Source organism: Lacerta agilis, chromosome 18 (assembly GCF_009819535.1).
Source record: "Lacerta agilis isolate rLacAgi1 chromosome 18, rLacAgi1.pri, whole genome shotgun sequence".
Lineage (NCBI taxonomy): Eukaryota > Metazoa > Chordata > Lepidosauria > Squamata > Lacertidae > Lacerta > Lacerta agilis.
In genome coordinates, this window is record NC_046329.1 from 7,491,032 (window position 1) to 7,511,442 (window position 20,411).

General features: G+C 49.0%; 1 protein-coding gene across 1 annotated transcript in view; it reads right to left on the minus strand.

The window, feature by feature from the left end:
- The window catches only part of LOC117039562 (transducin-like enhancer protein 1), a 38,621-nt gene that overhangs the window by 4,686 nt on the left and 13,524 nt on the right, over nucleotides 1-20,411 (minus strand). The window contains exons 7-17 of the mRNA XM_033136716.1: nucleotides 20,227-20,301; nucleotides 13,431-13,626; nucleotides 11,755-11,771; nucleotides 9,859-9,963; nucleotides 7,986-8,036; nucleotides 6,640-6,786; nucleotides 5,796-5,931; nucleotides 4,137-4,318; nucleotides 3,103-3,182; nucleotides 1,994-2,243; nucleotides 528-775 (exon numbers count right to left, since the gene is read on the minus strand). Coding sequence (XP_032992607.1) covers nucleotides 528-775; nucleotides 1,994-2,243; nucleotides 3,103-3,182; nucleotides 4,137-4,318; nucleotides 5,796-5,931; nucleotides 6,640-6,786; nucleotides 7,986-8,036; nucleotides 9,859-9,963; nucleotides 11,755-11,771; nucleotides 13,431-13,626; nucleotides 20,227-20,301 — 1,487 coding nt within the window. The remainder of the gene's footprint in view (nucleotides 1-527; nucleotides 776-1,993; nucleotides 2,244-3,102; nucleotides 3,183-4,136; nucleotides 4,319-5,795; nucleotides 5,932-6,639; nucleotides 6,787-7,985; nucleotides 8,037-9,858; nucleotides 9,964-11,754; nucleotides 11,772-13,430; nucleotides 13,627-20,226; nucleotides 20,302-20,411) is intronic.

The following is a 20,411-nucleotide window of genomic DNA, read 5'->3' on the forward strand; positions in this document are numbered from 1 at the left end:
GGCCCTGGCCCTAGTTGAGGCCAACCTAGCATCCTTGTGGCTCGGGACCTCTAAAAAGTTATTATTTGAGGACCTTAAGGTCCTACCTGGGACATACCAGGAGAGGCGGTCCCTTAGGTACGAGGGTCCTAAGCCGCATAGGGCTTTAAAGGTCAAAACCAGCACCTTAAACCTGATCCTGTACTCCACCGGGAGCCAGTGCAGCTGGTAAAGCACTGGATGAATGTGGTGCCGCGGCAAAGACCCGGTAAGGAGCCTCGCCGCGGCATTCTGCACCCGCTGGAGTTTCTGGGTCAGCTTCAGGGGCAGCCCCGCGTAGAGCGAGTTACAATAATCAAGTCTGGAGGTGACCGTCGCATGGATCACTGTGGCCAGATCAGGGCGAGAGAGGTAGGGGGGCCAACTGCCCAATACGGCGGAGATGGAAAAATGCCACCTTTGCTGTGGCTGTAACCTGCGCCTCCATAGAAAGTGAGACAGACTGCGCCTCCATAGAAGGAGAAAGACTGCCAGCAGGCAGCACTCACCTAACAAGAGTTTGGTTCTGAAGGTCCCAGACCACGATGTTGCCATCGCTGCAGCAGGAAAAGCAGACCTTGGCATCGGGGCTGATGGCCAGGGCGTAGCAGGCCGGGGCAGAGGACGTCAGCTCCGCCTTGATCCGGGGAGTCGGAGCCGCCAGGTCCCAGATGGAGAGGGTGCTGGCCTCCCCGCCCACGATCAGACTCCTGCTGTCGGGGAGAAGCTTGCACGACCGGATGTAGTTGTCCCGGTTCTGTGGCGAGGGAGGAAATGGTTTAAGGAAGCGGCCGGCGCCGTTTGGAATGGCAAAAACGATCAGCGCTCACCCCTGTTAATACGGCCGTACTTTGGAAGTCGGGTGGAATGCGTTCCGGAAGTCCGTTCGACTTCCAAAACGTTCGGAAACCAAAGCAGCCAATCGGATGCCCTGTTGGACGTTCGGTTCCAAAGAATGTTCCCAAAACGGAACACTCAATTCCAGGTTTGGGAGCAAGGCGTTCAGAATCTAAGGTAGAAGGAACGGCTACATTCCCAGTTTCTTTCGTAAGGCAATGGCACACGCAGCAGAGAACAATCCCACACATCTGAATCCTAGGCCAACCGAACAGGCAAAAGGTTTATTAAGTCACGTTTGGAAAATAAAATTGCAGGTGGAGTGGTGCTGCTCAGGGCTTGCAGCCTGCCAGCCACAACCTTTGTCGGAGACTCCATTCCATGTCCTCTTCCCCCCACCTGACCCCATCCCAGATACTCTGCATTCCAGCCTTTAAGCAGCTTAATGTTTACTACAGGTTAGAATATAAAATTGCAAATGGAGTGATCCAGCCTGCCAGCCACAACCTTTGTCGGAGGCTCCATTCCATGTCCTCTTCCCCCCATCTGACCCCATTCCAGATACTCCACATTCCAGCCTTTAAGCAGCTTAATGTTTACTACAGGTTAGAATATAAAATTGCAAATGGAGTGGTTCTGCTCAGGGCTGCAGCCTGCCAGCCACAACCTTTGTCGGAGACTCCATTCCGTGTCCTCTTTTCCCCCACCCGACCCCAAACAGAAAGTCATAATTCTAGGCCCATCCCTCACTATTAACTGATTAATTTTTAGTGGGTTGCCCTTTTGGGTTTTCCCCCCTCTTGCACATGGAAAGTGCCATTTTGAACGCAAAACGATCGGCACTCACCCCGAAGATCGGTGCTAGAAGGAATTGGTGACATACTCAGTTTCTTTTAAAAGACAGGAAGGAATGACAGGAAGGGCCTTCTCGGTGGTGGTGCCCACCCTGTGGAATGCCCTCCCATCAGATGTCAAGGAAATAAACAACTATCTGACTTGTAGAAGACATCTGATGGCAGCCGTAGTAGGAAACCATCTTGCAAGGACCACAAGAGCACCCAAGTCCTGGGAGACTCTAGGGATGCGCCTGGGAAACCGAGTCACGCAAACCAACGCACCCGCCCGCCCTCGTACGTACCAGGCAATCCAGCTGGGCCACGGGGGTCTTTGCGCCCGGCTGGGCCACGTCCCACACCTTCACGCAGCCTTTGCCCCCCGTGTAGACGTGCTGCGTGGAATTGCTGATGGTGACGGCGCAGACCACCTCCCCGTGCGTCAGCGTGTGGAGCTGGCGGGCGTGGCGAGGGATGCCCGAGCCGATGAGGGCGTCGGGCGGGAAGGGCACAGGCTGCATCTGCCCGTCGGAGCTGACGTGGAAGGAGTACGCTCTGCAGGGGAAGCGGGGAGCAGGCTTTGGGGGGGGGGTGGAAAGGGAACGGCCCCCTGGGCTACACAGAAAGACCCCGGACCGCGATTCCCTGCGGGGTGAGGCCTCCTTCCAAGGAAGGTGCTTTGAACTGCCATTCCCCTAAAATCTTTGCTGCCATTGAACTAAATAAATACACGACTGAAGGAAAAGTTCTATGGAGCTCTGCACCAAACGAGGGAGACCTTGCCAAAAAAAATGGGTTGCGGTGTGGGCCTCACCTGCTCTGCCAGCCAAGCCCTTTCCCCATAAACTCCATTCCGGTCCTCTCTGCCACCCACTCCCAAAAAAACCCAAACACAAAGAACTGTCCACACAAGTGAAAGCTGCAAATAACAATGTTTGGGTGTGGAGTGCTGTGTGCTTTTCTCGAGGGCTCTCCATGCCATTGTTTGCGAGACGTTTGGGGACCCCTAGGCTTCATCACTCAGCGGTGACGGGAGCCGCAATCTGAAAATCATCAGGCTAGAAGACAAGAGGGTTCGAGTTTGCCCATCGGTCAGGAAAAGTCACAGGGCGAACTTAAGCCGGTCCGTCTCCCTCTGTCCCTAACCTACTTCGCGGGGCTGTTGTGAACCGACATTTTTTTCATTTAAGGCTTAACAGTTTGAATTTTGAAGCCAGCAGCGCCCAATGATCTTCCGAAGAAAGGTGTATTATCCGTTAAGTTCGGAGGCTCAGACACAGGAATGTAAAAGGGGGAGATTTTTAGACATCGCTGCTTCCCTTTTGAGGCTCAGCCGTGGGACACCACCCTCCTCGATTCCCAAATTTGGCCCTTGCTGCGCACACCGACCCCCCCCCCCCACGCCATCACTTACGGCTTCGCTGAAGGCACACCTGCCTGCATCCCCGTTGACAATCCCGGGACCCGCAGGTGAGAGTGAGGGTCGTAGGCGACCTGGTCGGACCAGAGGAGAGGATTTGTTTTGGTTAACAGGAATCAACGCGAGTTTCACACACAGAGCCAGCCGGCACTGAATCACACCGTTCAAAGAGGGAGCTAACTCATTTATTAGCAGAAACGCAGACTTGGCAGAGCGTCGTGCCTAATGAGCGGAGCAGCTCATCTCTGGCAGGTCTTTCTCCATGGAAATCGGTCGGCGGGGCTGGAAGTGCCCGTCTCCCCACAGTCCCCACCTTTCCAGGGTTTTTTGCCAAGCAATCGGAGACTGCGCCTGCGTGCAGCCAACCTCTCCTCTGCCCTTTTCATGCCTCTTCTGGTTCTGGGAGACCAGCGGGGAAGGGAGCTCGTCGCAGCGACAGTTAAAAACAACTATTTGAAAGATCCAGATAATAATTTGAATCAATGACCCAGCAGGAAAGGATTCCTGCACTGCATCTTCCCATGGAGAGATGGCCATTTGCCACTTCTCAAGAAAGAAGTTATTTGCCTATCCCTTATGCAGCTACTTCAACCCGCCCTCGATTTCACAACCATGAAAGCTTTTCAGTTTTAGGTGAAAGGTTTTAATTCAGCGGCAGAGTGCCAGTCTTCAATTAGTCCCGGGTGCAATTCCCTGGCATCTCCGGGTTCAGCTAAGCCTGGAGAGCTGCTGCCAGCCAGTGTACGCAGCACTGGTCTAGATGGGCTCCGACTCGGGTAGGACTTAGCTTTCGTTCGCAATCATGAGGACTGGAAACCTTGCATTTGAGGTTAGAGGAAGCGCTGTGGCAGGCTTAATCCGCAGCATCGACAGGCTGGGCTGAGCGCATTCCCCCTGCCTGCCTGAAATGCTGGAGAGATGCTGCCAGCCAGTGTTGGCAGCACTGAGCTAGATGGAGCAAGGGGCTGGGCTCGGCACAGAGCAGCCCCCTCTCGTTTCCCCAAGCCCCAATGGCCGGAAACACTCACCAGAGGGGAGCGCCCGTAGCTGCCGGCCCCCACGACAGCTGCCCCATTGAGCTGCGGGGTTACCAGGTGCAGACCCGCGTAGGCCCCCGCGCTCGCCATGTCGCCGTTGACAGACGCATGCGCCATGTTGAAAGCGGCTTGGTAAGAGCTCTGGACCGTGAGTGGATTTCGCAGGCTCAGGGCTGAAGTGGAAGAAAAGGATAGATGATAGATAGATAGATAGACAGATCCAGTAGATAGATATGTGACTCTGTTGCTCAATTTCACCCTTTTCACACTTTCCAAACACTCAGCTCCATGAAAATTCACTTATCCAAACATGAAGCATTAGTACCCCAGCCTTGCTATATACATGGCAGATTCAGATATCCAAACAGGACATTTCTCCAAACTTATTGGCTTGCCTTTTGCTGACCGGCTGAGGAGTGGAGGGAGGGAGTGCAAACAGATAAATCAGAGGACATTTATCCCTTCCTCAGGGGGTGTTCTTGGGGAGTCACAGAATCCTAGAGTTGGAAGAGACCCCAAGGGCCATCCAGTCCAACCCCCTGCCAAGCAGGAAACACCATCAAAGCATTCATGACAGATGGCTGTCAAGCATCCGCTTAAAGACCTCCAAAGAAGGAGACTCCACCTCACTCCTTGCCAGCAAATCCCACTGTCCAACAGCTCATACTGTCAGGAAGTTCTTCCTAATGTTTAGGTGGAATCTTCTTTCTTGTAGTTTGAATCCATTGCCCCATTGGAGCAGCAGAAAACAACCTTTCTCCCTCCTCTATATGACATCCTTTGATATATTTGAACATGGCTATCATATCACCCCTTAACCTTCTCTTCTCCGGGCTAAACATACCCAGCTCCCTAAGCCGTTCCTCCTAAGGCATCGTTTCCAGGCCTTGGACCATTTTGGTTGCCCTCCTCTGGACACGTTCCAGCTTGTCAGTATTGTCAGTATCCTTCTTGAACTGTGGTGCCCAGAACTGGACACAGTATTCCAGGTATTCCATTTTTTTGGGGGGGGGGTCGACCTTCCATGGTTGGGAACGGAATAGAAACTTCCCCATAGGGATCAATGGAAATCGCCGACTCATGATGCAAACGCTCACCCATTGAACAATTTCCAGGGGACACATTGCATTCAGATACCAGGACACGGTTTTTGCAACCAATTGTGGTGTTTTGCATATTGCGACCTCACTGTTATTTTTTTATCGATGATAGCTTAGTAACCGTTTGCGGCAATTGTCAGGAGTGAATTGTCTGTTCAAGTTATTATTTGCTGGTATCTTGAGAGTTGATTTCACAGCGTCTTCTTATATTCTAATGGATTATTAGGATATAATAATAATAAGCACTCCATTAAACATGTCCGCAGCGAGGTTTAATTGGGCGAGTGCTTCACACAGCGGTTTAGCAAGCTGTTCTTGTGAAGCTCTTTTGCTGCTCTGTGAAGCACACAGCTCGTCACAACGGAGTTGGGGTGGGGGCCCCCTACTGGCGGCCGCAGGAACTGCAGCGTGACGATAGCCTTACACCCTTATGTCTATAGGAAGAAAAAGCCAAAAGCACTCGGAAGGCCAGTTTGACAGCAGTTCGCACACCTCCTCACCCTTCCCCGCCCAAATCACGAACCCGCTTCTGACCTCCCCGCCCCATTACCGAGAGATTCCACCGTCTGCTTCGCGACCCCCGGGCGGAGCTGCGGCGTGCTGCTGCTGGAGGACCCTGGCGCCGTCCCTTCGCTTTGGGAAGTCGGGGTGCTGGACTTCAAACCGGGGGTGGCCGCTTTCTCTACCTGGAAGGTATTACTGCTTTGATTTCATTTCTTTTACACCTCTGCCCCCATCCCTTTCTCGGAGAAGCTCAGGGAGACGGACAAAGTCCTTCCCACTCTTAAAAGAAGAAAAAATCACGACGACAACTGAGGTCTAGCTCGGTGTGTGTGTGTGTGTCTTCTGGTGGTTGTCTCTCTGCGAGACGTGAGGTGGCAGGGCCTTCTCGGTAGTGGCACCCTCCCATCAGATGTCATGGAAATAAACAACGGCGGGGGCTTTTAGAAGACATCTGAAAGCAGCCTTGTACTGGGAAGTTTTTAAGGTTTGGTGCTTTACTGCGGCTTCGCAATTTGATGGAAGCAAATTTATTATATTATAAATATGTGATAATTAGCTGGAGGCACCAAACATGGTGAGCTTCAAACATCTGAAGAACTGTCTGTTCCGACCAGCTCTGCTGGACTCTTACGGTGTTTTCAAAGTCCAAGGTGTCACTATCGGTGTGTAAAGCCCTTCCTTCCCAACTCGGGACCAGTTTACCTGCGAGGTCATTTTCCTACTCTAAGCAGCATATAAACGTACAAAATCCAATCAGCAAAACAGAAGTCCAGACGTTCGTGGAAACAGTACGAGAAAGGGCTGCCCTATGCCTCAATTGTCGGGGCTCCCTTCCCCCCTGGACCCCCTGAATGCAGGAAGGCATAGATCCCCCGAAATTACGCACGTACCGTGACCACCTCCTTGGTGATCCGCGGTGGGGAGGAGCTGCAGGATGTGGGGCTCAGTTGCATGGTCTCCTTTCTCTGCAGGGAGATTTTATCGACCCCGTTTTCCCGGGAGGAGAAGGAGTTGACACTGTGGGGGGAGGAGGGATCCTGGTATGGGGGGAAACAGAAACAGGCGCACACAGAGAGAAAGAGAGACAAACAGACAGACAGGTATCAGAGGTCCTTTCCAACTCCATAATTCCCGCTCAGAGAAGAGCTATCCACTTTCTGCAGACCTCAAACGAAATTACCGTATTTTTCGCTGCATAGGACACACTGGACCATAGAGGGCACCTCATTTTTAGAGGAGGAAACCAGAAAAAAAATATTTTTCTGGTTTTCTCCTCTAAAAGCCCTGTTTTTTTGAGGATCAGCTAAAAGTTTTGCAGCTTTTTTTTTGCAAAGGGTAAAGCCCTGTTTTTTTGAGGATCAGCTAAATGTTTTGCAGCTCTTTTTGCAAAGGGTAAAGCCCTGTTTTTGTTTTTTGAGGATCAGCTAAATGTTTTGCAGCTTTTTTTGCAAAGGGTAAAGCCCTGGTTTTTTGAGGATCAGCTAAAAGTTTTGCAGCTTTTTTTTTGCAAAGGGTAAAGCCCTGTTTTTTTGAGGATCAGCTAAAAGTTTTGCAGCTTTTTTTTGCAAAGGGGGAAAAGCAAAGAGGAAAAGCCCCATTTTTATGGGGTTCAACTCACATTTCTGAAAAATCTTAAGGAAAGGGAGCCGTTTCTACTGTTTCCAGACAGATAATCTAATCAGCCAGTCCCATGTCGCTGCTGGGGAAACAAACAACCTCCCTCTGCAGCACATTCAACAAAGGAGGGCGGGGCTGAAAGGGAGCCGGGACTCTTATCTCTCTCCCAATCTCTTGCTGATCAGCTGCTGAGCGGGGTCCTTTCAACACCCCCTTTTCTCTTTGTAAAATAAAAAGCACAATCTGCTTTTGGCCCCTGGGCAATTCAGCTCCAGGGTCCACCATTCGCCCTATAAGACGCACAGATATTTCCCCTTACTTTTTAGGAGGAAAAAAGTGTGTCTTATGGAGCGAAAAATACGATATCAGCAGCCAATATTGGCGCATCGAACGAGCAAAACGGGCAGCCCTGTTTAGGGAAGTTTTTAATGACCGATGTTCTAATGCATTTTTTAAAATCTTTTGTTGGAAGCCGTCTAGAGTGGCTGGGGAATCCCTGCGTTGCAAGGGGTTGGACTAGATGACCCTTGGGGTCCCCCGCCAACTCCACAATTCTATCTCTTATCTCTCTCGCACCCTAGCCCGGAGTTTGCCCGCAAGAAGCTCTATTTATACGCACACAAAGCTCGTCCACCACCAAATTTTCTTCGCTTTTGTCTCCATCGCTGCCCTGCAATGAAAAGGGGGAGAAACGAAGGCTGTGGAAAGCTGCCCCGAAACCGGCTCTGCGAATTCGTCAAACTAAATGCTTTCAACAAATGCGCAAACACCTTAGTTCTCAAGCGCCTCGGTTCCCAAACGTCGAAAACCTGGAAGTGTTCCGGGTTTCCGAACGTTTTCCGGAAGCCGGACGTCCGGCTATTGTTTCCGGGGCGCCTGCAACGATCCGAAGCTTTGCCTCGGTTTTCGGACGTTTCAGAAGTCAAACGGACTTCCAGAACGGATTAATTCGTGTGTTTTTTTCCTATTTATTTTGGGGTTTTGTGGCATTTTTCAGTCCATTTGTTTTCGTGACTGTCTGGAACCCAGTCCAGCTACTGATTGATTGTGCGACTGCGGAAATGGATAAAAGCCCCCATCAAAACAATGACTGTCATCAGTGCAGGTAATTTCAATTTTAATCATCTACAATGCTGTCTTATTTATTTTATAGTACAGTACGTTGGTTATTGCTTTCATTTTCAGGGATCAATGGCCTTGCTAAGAGACAGGTAGGTAGCCATGTTGGTCTTCCATAGTAGTCAAAACAAAATTAAAAATTAAAAAATTCCTTCCAGTAGCACCTTAGAGATCAACTAAGTTGGTTCTTGGTATGAGCTTTTGTGTATCTGAAGAAGTGTGCATGCACACGAAAACTCATGCCAAGAACAAACTTAGCTGGTCTCTAAGGTGCTACTGGAAGGAATTTTTTAAATTTTTAATTTTGTCTTGTTAAGATAGTAAAATTCATGTTAAGTTGCTGTTTTAGGGGTTGTTTTTTAGAAGTCTGGAATGGATTAATCCGTTTTGCATTGCTTTCTATGGGAAAGCCCGCCTCGGTTTTGGAACGCTTTGGTTTTGGAACGGAATTTCCGGAACGGATTAAGTTTGAGAACCAAGGTATCACTGTAATTGTAACACTTATGCAATTCATGCATTCCTGCCTTCTTTAGCAGGTTGTGCAAACCGCTATTCTGAAGAAGGCTTTTTATAGTTTAGGGGGGAATGGGGAACCAAGGGGGCAGGGTCGTCCCCCCCAAAAAAAAGTTCAGGAACCACTGGGCTTAGAAGACCACGTCACCCACCTGGTTCCCCTATAGAGGCTTTTAAAAAATAATAAAATAAATTTAAAATTTAAAATAAATCCAATTTCACTGCATTTGTACAATGGCAATAAAGAAATCTCATCTTATCTTAAAAACTACAGTCCAGCCCCATAGCAAATCCAATAAATTTGGCCTAAAAATGTTTTTCCTCAACTCCAGATGCGGAGGAGCAGGTTCCTCAGCACCGTGGAGGGGGTCATTGCACTCTGCACATGCCCAGAAGCACCCGTTTCATGTAAACAGCGCTTTTAAATGATTACTATTCGTCTTTCCTCCTAAAAATTTAAATGCATGCATGAGAGCAAGCGGCCCCCAATCAGGGAGCCCCCTTCCATTTTCCGCCAGGCAGGCAAGTTATTGTTTTAGTTTATGACTTAATGGTGCAAAGGGTGAGCAACAGCGTCTAGCTGTTAACCGGAAGGTTGGCGGTTCGAGCCCATGCAGGCTGTGGGCGGGACAGGACTAGATGACCCCCCCGGGGTTCCTTTCATCCTCACAACAAGATCGAGCAGAGAAAGAGTAACCGGCCCAACGTCGCACCCAGTGAACTTCGTAGCTGGGTGGGGATTCGAACCCAGGACCTTGCCAAACGCTTTATGCCACACTAGCATATTTGGTGCAAAGGTATACCATCTCCCCCCCCCCCACAGGAGCACGCCCCAGGCCCCCAAACCCAGCCCGGCGTACGTAGTCCGTGGCATATTCCTTCTCCTCCGTTTTCCTCTTTTTGCTGCTGTTCAAATACTCCGAAATGGCTCGCATTCGTTCCCCGTTGGACAGCGCTAAGGAGCTCTGGGGAGGGAAGGAGGGAAGAGAAGCAGGCGTCTGTTTTAGTATTTCAGTCGCCGCACCTGCCCCCCCACCCTCGTGAAAAGCCCTCCCGTCAGACGTCAAGGAAATAAACGTCTATCCGGTTTTTTAGAAGGCATCTGAAAGCCAGGGAGGGTTTCTTAATGCTTGAGGGTTTCGCGTTTTAATACTTTGGCGGAATCTACGTATGTATATTTTTAAAAAAACCGCTGAGAAAATGCTTTGGAAAAAAAACGTTTTAAAAATATATATTGCATTTCCCATTAGCCCGCCAGCGCCATCTACTGTCACATTTGTATAATGCACTTAAAACTTTGCATTTGGAGCTGTAAAGCCAAGTGCCATCGTTGGAAGCTGCCCAGAGTGGCTAGGGAAGCCCAGCCAGATGGGCGGGGTATAAATAATAAATTATTTATTATTATTATTATTATTATTATTATTATTATTATTATTATTATTACATTTTAGTGGCTAGGTTTTAATTTATGTATTTTTTTAATTGTTGTTGCTACATCTGTATTGTCCCTGTTATACCAGATTGCAAATCTCCAAACGAATCCTAACTTCAACGTCTTAAATCCCTGTTGTAGAGGACAAGGATCCTGAGATCCCGTTAAGAGTAGACAAATTCTCTGCGATTGCCATAATAAAACTTAGGGAACAAGCGGTGCTGTCATAACGATTAAGGCCTTAAATTGGTAATTTTAGGTTACGTTTCAGTGGCTTAATTTTTAATTTATGTATTATTATTTTTTAAATTGTTGCCGCATCTGTATCGCCCCTGTCATACCAGATTGCAAATTCAAATGTACCCCTATCGTGTTTTACGATTTTCCTTGATATTGTATGTGGTTTGGAACTGGCCTGTGACCATATAAAGATTAGAATTAGTTGAAAAAAGAAGAATTTATAATGGTATAAAGTTACTATAGTTAATTAGGAATGAACGCAGAAGAGAGGACGTGAGGAGGTTCCGAAACAATGGGATGCATAAGATAAGAGTAAGTATATAAGTGTTTGTTTAAGACGTTTTCGTATGTGTATTTTTGTAGTGTTGTAGTGTTTCGTTTATTTTGTATCTGTCATATTTTGTTAAAATTCAATAAATTCTTATTAAAAAAAAAAGGAACTGGCCTGTGACCGTAATAATATATTCGTTCGTTCGTTCTTCCTCCTGGCGGCCACCCATGCTTCATGCAGCAGTGAGTTCCATAGCTGAAGCGCGCAAAGAATGACTTTTTTCCTGTCCCGATATTTTGGCAGAAGCGCCCCTCCCCCATAAAAAAATAGGGAAACCCAAATAGGATGGGGGCAACGCACTTTCCATGTCCCCAACCAATGAGAAGGGTGTGTGTGTGTCACGTGCTCAATGCCCCCCTCCCGGGGAAAAAAAAACGGGGGGGGGGGGGAGAAACAACATTGGCCGCCTCCCAAACCCTTCCAGCAAATGTTTTCGTTCAACGACGGGATTTTCCCACTCGTTCTTCTCCATCTCTCCCTCCCGCCCCCCCCACCCAGCTTCAAACACAATACAGAGCTTTAAAAATAAAATAAAAGGGCGGGACGACGATCCCAGACGCTCTCCAAAACGCACGAACCCCCCCCCAAACGCAATTATTCATCTCTGTGTTTAGAAGCGATGTCTCGAGCAAAATTGGGGAAAAGGAAAGGGGCGTCTCTACGGCTAAGCAATTGGGGGGGGGAGCGCGAAGGATTGAAGAATGGAAGGGAAGGGGCGGGAGAAGGGGATGGAAGGGGGGAATAGAGACTTACGGGACCCGGGTCTCTCTCCGTCGCTATGGCAACGCGGATCAGCAACAAGGGAAGGATGGAGGAGGAGAGAGAGAGAAGGAGAGAAAGATTTCAGTCATCTCAAAAACAGGCGCAATTGTGCAGGCACGGAAAAATAACAGGATTGAATATTTGTGAGCAAAATGTTGAAAGAATACAATACTAAATATGTCTATATATATCAGCCTCCCTGTTTTTAAATGGTTAACAGGATTCTTTTTGGGTGTGTGTGTGTTATTGAACAGCCCATTTCTCCCTTCCGTGAAATAAACAGCAAAAAAAAAAAAAGTTACGTAACCGGCGCTTGTTGTCGCCTAAGGGCGAGCAGCCGCTGACTCCAGGCGACCAGCTGGTTAATAATAATAATAATAATAATAATAATAATAATAATAACCAGCCGGTTTGCAAAGAGCAGGTTACTCCCCTAGGCTGTGAACCGACTAAGCACAGGGAACTCGCGGCCTGTTACTTACTTCTGACTTCACGAACATGAGCCGGTCTGAAGTTATTGGCGAGGCTGTTATCTGCACGAACTTTATTTTAATATATACATATATTTCCATTTAAAAAAATATAATTTCCCCCCAAAGCAATAAAGTATATTTGTTCCATCGAATAGGGTAGATTCGTTGAGATTTTTCTACTTCTCCCCCACAAGGATCGACAACAAATCGTGTGTCCCCCGTCCCCCCCCCCCCCCGAATATTTGCAATATTCATCTCTTGCCTGGGCAGATTCTGCCTGTATATGCATTTGAAGTGTTTGGGCCACTTACACTCCAAATTATTATTATTATTATTATTATTATTATTATTATTATTATTATTATTATTATTAACACAATGTCACGCAGGAAATATTAACAGCATAAACAGAGCAGAGCTGAAACAGAAAGGTTTTCCTCATCACAAAGCCTGCAAGAGCCGACACAGCTCCCTCCAGATACTGCTAGATTACAACTCTCATCACTATCCTGACCACTAGGCATCACTGCCAGATCGGGTGCTATCGTTCGGCAGTCATCTAGGGAGGCATTTTAAATAAAAGGACACATTCTAAAAATATGCTGATTCCTAGACCGTCTGCGGGCCGGATTTAGAAGGCGATTGGGCCGGATCCAGCCCACGGGACTTAGTTGGCCTACCCATGCTTTACACACACCCCATTCACAATACTACTCAAAATGAATAGGGTGCCTCTCTTTTCCATTCGAGAAAGATAAGACCGCTGCATTTCTTGTTCCTGCAATTCAAAACAGAGTAGGACAGCTTCTAGTTTGGTGGTTTTCGTTTTTAAAACAAGGCACCCGTTTCCGAAAACTAAACTTGCCAATTTATTATTATTATTATTATTATTATTATTATTATTATTATTATTATTATTAAATCTCCCAACATGTACCACCTTTGCCTAACCGCCCAGTTCACAGCAAGCGGCAGCAATTGGCCGTGAGAGCAGGGGGGGGGGGAACCCACCACACACAGGAGCAGTCTACCTTTTGGGGACAGGAAAATAAGAGAACAAGCGCAGAGGGCCCGGCAGTCGGCTTTCCTGCCTAGCTGGACCGAGTCCGGGCTGTCCTCTGTTGGAGACAACGCACCGGGCCATTGAGCCGCCAGAGGGAAACCGCGCCAAAGAAAAAGTTAAGACTGTGGTACCTCTGTGATCCGTGTCGAGAAGCCCTCGGTCGTCTTTGGCGAGGAGCTGGGCTTGGGCGCCCAGCACTCCGGACAACGCCAGAAGGCCGGACGCGCTGCCAAGGGTGGCCAGGCTGGCCGGCTGGATGCCGGACGGGTGAGGGGTCAGTGGAATGGGCGGCGCATGATGCGAGAGGTGCTGAGCTTGGAGCTGATGCTGGCAGGAGACAGAAGAGGATTTATAGAAGAGAGGGGGGAGAAACCAAACGTGAAATCATAGAACTGGGGAGCTGGAAGGGACCCCCCAGCGGTCATCTAGTCCAACCCCCTGCAATGTGGGAATCTCGGCGAAAGCATCCATGAGAGATGGCCATCCAACCTCTGCTTAAAATCTTCCAAGGAAGGAGAGTCCACCACCTCCTGAAGGAGAGAACAACTCTTACTGTCAGAAAGTTCTTCCTGATGTTTCGCTTCCTCGAAACCTGAATCCATAGGTTCTGGTCCTCCCCTCCGGAGCAGGAGAAAACAAGCTTGCTCCTTCTTCAATGGGGGGAAGCCCTTAAGATATCTGAAGATGGCTCTCCTCTTTGGCAGGCTAAACATACCCAGCTCCTCCAATATACAAAATACTACTCAAAAACCCCACGAGCTCCCGAGACACAATAAAAAAAACAATGGGAGGATGACATAGGATACGAAATCAACCCAGCCCAATGGACCAGAATGTGGTCTAGCCCCCCCCCTTTAAATCCATATCAACAAAAAGAAGAGAACTCACCCTAAAACTAACCTACACGTGGTATCTAACGCCAAGAAAATTAGCGCTAATACGCCCAGGAACCTCACCAAAATGCTGGAGAGGGTGCACCTCCACAGGCGCATACTTCCACATGTGGCGGGAGTGCCCCAAAATCCAACTATTCTGGACGACAACCACACGAGAAATAGGTAAAATAACCAAGCAGGTGTTAGAATCCACCGCAGAATTGGTCTTACTAAACATCTTCCAAGACAATAGTGCCCACTTACAACGCAAAGAACTCGTAATCCATCTACTCTCAGCAGCCAGAAACATCATAACCAGACACTGGAAAGACCTGTCAGGAGCAAACATGGACCAATGGTACCAAGTATTATGGGAAACAGCCCTACTAGGAAAACTAACCAGCAAGCTGAAACTGACACGGGGACAAACAGACGAAGACACCTTCACCCCCGTACGGTCCCCCTTCATCGCACACACAGCCCAACAAGACAATGACAAAAATCTACCGGCAGCATACAAATCAATATGGCTAACCTGATCCAAAACACCCACCCACCCCACTCACGCATGAAAGCAAAGATCACCACAGCCAACCACAAATGAACAATCACACCCTACGCCAACCCCGACCTCTCTCGCCATCAAAGGAGCACAAGCGAACAACAGAAGAACCTACACAGACAACGCTGACACCAAACCCTACACATATTAAGTAAAACAGTAACATCGTCACCCTACCCCACCTATCTCCCCATCCCACCCATCTCTCTCCCCCCTTTTCTTCCTAATGTCTCAACAACAAAAACTGGTTTGTAAAAATGTTACATGGAAAAATATGAGAGAGACATTGCAATTCCTTTGTAAATCAAGAAAATCTTTAATATTTTTTTTTAAAAAACCCAAAAACATACCCAGCTCCTTCAACCGTTCCTCATCAGGCTCGGTTTTGATCATCTCGGCCTCCCTCCTCTGAACACATCCCAGCTTGTCAATCTCCTTCTTAAATTGTGGCGCCCAAAACCCAATGCGGGACTCCAGGTGTGTGTGGGGGGGTCTGAAATAAGGCAGAATAGAGCAGGACTATCGCTTCCCTCGATTTGGGAGACGCGAAGGGTTCTAGGTTAACCAGAGCGATAGTCGAAGGCAGCCCTTTGACCACTCGCAGAAAATAACAGATGGGTCCATAAATTTCAGCAGGCTCACTCGGTAGCAAAAATAATAATTAGCTGAATACAACCAGACGTCTCTCTGAGGGACAGCCACGTAGGGGGAGCAAGTCGGGAAAGTCAGGTTAAAGCTAGATAAATAATAGGTATGTAAATAATAGAAAATAGATTTTTTTTAAAAACTCCACTAGAGACTTGACTAGGAAAATCCACTTGCAGTTTCTGTTTATTGTAGAATCATGGAATTGCAGAGTTGGAAAGGACCCTAAGGAGGAGGAGGAGGAGGAGGATTTACATTTATATAAACAAACAAACAAACAAACAAACAAACAAATTATTGTAATTTTTGTAGTGTTTTGTTTTTGTTGTATTATCAAAATTTAATAAATTCTTATATATATATATATATATCACAAATAAACAAATAATACTAAATAATCAGGATTATCTAGGCCAACCTCCCTGCAATGCAGGAATATTCAACTGCCACAATAGGGGATTCGAACCCACAACCTTGGTCTTATCGGCACCATGCGGCAAACAACTGAGCTTATAATTATAACTCCACTTTTCCCCCTCCAAGGAGCTCAAAGGGGAGTGCACATTATCCCCCCCTTCCTCATTGGCTGTGGGCAGGGGGTTGGACTGGATGACCCTTGAGGTCCCTTCCAACTCTATTGATTCTTTGACTCAGTTCCCACAGGAACCCTGCGAGGTAGGCTTATGCCGAGAGGCAGTTCACTGGCCTCATGCCGAGGCCCGCAAGCTTCATGGCCAAGTGGGGATTTGAACCCTGGGTCATATCTGGCGCTCTAACCACTAAGCCACACTGCCTCACAGGAGGAGGGGTGTGGAGAGGAGAGTTTGCTCATCTACTTCGCTCCTCAACTCCCTCCTCGTCAAAAAACAACAACATGCGTGCTCAAGAAACTGGGTCAGCCTTCCCTTTCTCGAGCCTTTTAAATTAAATATGGCCGGTTCGTTCTGTTATAAAGGAAAGAAAACACTTTTTTTAAAAAAAAGGAAGCAATAGGAACGGCTCCCTCACTGGTTAACCACGTTACCGCAAACCAATTCCCCGCTCGGGATTTCTGCCATCTCCCTTTCTGCAGCCACTACGCGGAGTTGTTTCCGTTCTCTCACTCACTGTCTTTCAATGCATCAAAGAATAATTATAACGATTTTATTATCTGTGCACAATGCCTGGGTTGCCCCAACCACTCAGACAGACACCCCTTTATGAGACACCCCTTTATTTTAAGAATATCTCTGGTACACTCTGAATACTAAGCAGAGAGGGACACTGTCCAGTCTCTGCGTTTTGCCTTTGCACTGTGTGAAAGCAGAGTTTTCCTCTTCCCTCCCTGTTCCTTGTCCCTTGTGTGTCGTTGTTGTGGTTGTTTTTAATCATAAGTCTGCAGGTAGATACCATCTTGTTCTGATTGTGTGCAAGCCGCTCTGGGAGACTTTCCTGGCCAGGGAGAGGGGAGAAAACACTCCAAATAAATAACAGAGCGTGGAATCGAGCACAGCCCTTATCAACTGTTTCCATTTAGAAGAAGGAGAATTAAGAAAAAAGGAGTCAAGAGTCTAGTCCTCAAGATAAAACAGCCCACAGACTCTGCTACCACGCTTGCGTCCCCTCATCTTCCACTGCCCTGGGACACATAAAGGGGTCATCGGAAGCCTTATATCTGTTGGGAGGGGATTGGAATGGAGTGCCTTGGAAAAGGGCTTGGCTGGCCCTTTTCTAGGCCTGAAAATGGTGCTTGGGGAAAGGGTACGGCTGGCTGGCACCCTGAAAATGGAGTGCTTTGGAAAGGGCACGGCTGGCTGGCACCCTGAAAATGGAGTGCTTTGGAAAGGGCATGGCTGGCTGGGGCCCTGGAAATGGTGCTTGGGGAAAGGGCATGGCTGGCTGGGACCCTGGAAATGGAGTGCTTTGGAAAGGGCACGGCTGGCTGGCACCCTGAAAATGCAGCATCTTTGAAGAGAGATACTTGGGGGAAAGGACGGCTGGCTGGCACTCTGAACGCGTGAAAACCTCCCACTGCCAAGTCCTTCTCGGCAGATACAAACCTGCCATCCTTTCCTAGAGCTCGCCGGCTCCAGTTTCAGTCTTTTCGCCGCTGTGCACGAGATCACGTGCCCCTTTTTCCCCGTTCCAGACGTCCCACTCAGGGCTCCCCGGCCTCTTGCGCCAAATCCAATTACCCACAGCCATTATCATTATCGCGTCCCTCTGCTTAGAGCCTTTTCTAATCCGCTCATTAACCGCGGCAATGGAGCAATCTGCCGTTCCCTGCCAACACACCTTTAAAAGGGGGCCCCTTCCTCCCTCCTTCCCTCCTCCCCGTAAGACACAGGGGTGGCATGCACGCTGAGCTCTCGCGAGCGAGAAACACAAGAGGACCCGGGAGAAATCAGATTCGGTTTGCATTTAAAGGCGAGCCTAGGAAAGCTGCGCATTCCCGGAACAAATTGCACACCGACATGCAGAACCACAGCTCTCGAAATTTGCACCGCCCCCAAATTCGGCATCGCTTGTGCAAGCAACCAAACCTTGTACACACACACACACACACACACACACACACACAAAAGCATGCTTTAGGAGAGCGCGTTAAAACACATTTACACCTAATGTGCAAATCAAGCATCATCGCATTATGAAAACTCCCAAGGGTTTTCAAACTGCTTTCGAGGAGTTTTGGCTGGGTTTTCGGTTTTTTTGTTTGTTTCGTTCTACAATACAGAAGAATACACTTGTTAATAAATAAATTTTGCTCTGGAAAACTGTATGCCAAGCAGAACTAGATACAAAAAAAAAAAATTTCATCGGTGGCGATGGTGAGGTGCTTATACATTTCTTTATACAAATACAGCGGAAAACTTTGGTTTTTGAGCATCTCGGAAGCCGAACGTTTTCGGTTTTCAAACGCCGGAAACCCGGAATGAATTGCTTCCGTTTTCGAACGCTTTTCAGAAGTCGGACAGTTTCCGTTGCGGTTTTTTTTCCTCCCCAATTTCCCCCCCATGGCGTTGCCGACCGCCCTTTGCGCCTCGGTTGCCGAACGTTTTCGGAAGTCGAACGGCCTTCCGGAACAAGATTGCGTCCGACAACCGAGGTATACCGCCGTATTGACATAATCCGTAATGTATCTGAAAGGCTGCTACACGGATGAAAGTAAAGACCTGTTGGACAGCCGCCTTCGGAAGTGATGCTGGAGGAATTTTAAGCAGAAGCTGGACAGCTGTCTCCCAGGGATGTTGTGCTTGCATCGAGCAGGTGTTTTTTTTGGGGGGAGGGGGGTAAATATTCCAACCTGCAAAATATTTGGCCACGGGTCTCAGGCTGGCCATTGATTTGCCCAGAGCGATGGAGAAGAAAAGGGGGGCGGGGTTTCGAATGGGGAGAAAACCTCTCAGGAGGGCATAGAGAGAGCCTGTCGACGCCACTGCGAAATTTTCTATAGCAGTGATACCCCATGTTTCTGCTCCAGGTTAAGAGAATGCTTGCATGGCTAGTGTCAAGGTGACTCTTTCTCCTGTAGGGCAGAAAGGGGGGGCAGGTTTCTTAGATCGGGAGGTGCTTTGCCCCCTCCCGCCCCCAATGTTGCTGAGCTACAAATCTCACCAGTCCTCTAAGAACCATAAAAACTCCACAGGGGGGGTCTCTTGGATCAGACCAACGGGCCCGGCATCCTTTTCCGCAAGACCCAAACGGAAGACCACTTCCCCTCTCTCTCCTGTGCTCTCTCCCGAATTTTTTTTTTTTCCTGGAAGCCTTCCCGGCTCCAGCTGCGGAGGCAGCCATCGAAAGCCCCCCTAGCTCCGCGAATTTGCCTAATCCCCTTTCAAAGCGTTCCAAGTTGGCGACCACCGCTGCCTTGTGGCGAAAACCGAGTTCCCACGGTCTAACTTTTAAGCCAGAGGAAGAAGGGGCTCTCTTTTCTCTGCCCTGAATCGTCCCAACAGTCAGTTTTCCTTGAATGTCCCTCAGTCCTAGCTTTTTTCTAGCCGGTGGTTTTCGACCGGTGTGCTGCGGCACCCTGGGGTGCCTCGAAGGATGGTCAGGGGTGCCGCGGGCAAAAACCGGCCTCCATCCCTTTTCCTTCCTTCCCTCCCTCTCGCGTTTCTGCCTCCGAAAGGCTGGCACGGCTGTTTGTTGCAGCAGCGCTGGCTACAAACTCCGCAGGCAAATTGTGCCTCTGGGGCTGGCCAGGGGGTGCCGGGTGCCAGGGACTGAGGCGGCCTTGGAATAAGCAAGCAAGCGGGCAACGGAGCCCAGCCAGCCAGTCCGCCAGTCCTTGCTGTTGGGAATGGGCAGACAAATCCCACCTCTTTTTTGGGGGGCAGCTCAGAGACCAGGGGCAGCGGCAGCGGCTGCCCGGAGGACTCCCCAGGAGAAGGGAGAGGAGGCTGGGGGAACCCTCCGCAAGGGAGGGTGTCCGAAAAGGGGGGAGAGGCTGCCAGCTCTGCAGGCAAGGTGGGGGGTCGTAACTGGGCTCCAGAGCCCCACAGGGCAGCCACAGAAAGAGCGTAGTTGTTCAAGGGAGTCGTGGACCCCAAAAGGCTGAAAACATCTACTCTATCCTCTCCCCCCCATGTATAATTTTTATAAACTAAAAAGTCCCCAACACTGCAGAGGAATCGTTCCTTTCCTGAACCTCCCCCCCCCCCCATTTTCGAGGTGAGGCCAAGGGATAAGGATGGGAGTTATAGTTCAGCAATGCCCAGAAACTCAAAGCCACACACACACACAGCCCGTGAGCTGCTCTAGGTAGTTAAAGGGTTTGGGGTGGGGAGGAGGAGAGGAGAGGAGAGGAGAGGAAGGCTTTGGGCTCCCCCAAGAGCGTGGGAGGGGGAGGGGGGGTCCACATACCCCGATTGCAACATTCACTTCTTCCATAGTCACCTGCTTGGCTCGTTCAACGGCCTGGACCACTTGGTGTTGATGCTGGAGAAAGAAGTGAGCGAAAGGATAACTCAACAAGTGAATCAGAGAAGAAAAAAGAAGCCTGGGGGGGTCCATCAAGGCTGGCGGGCAGGTGTGGGGGACTCCCTGGT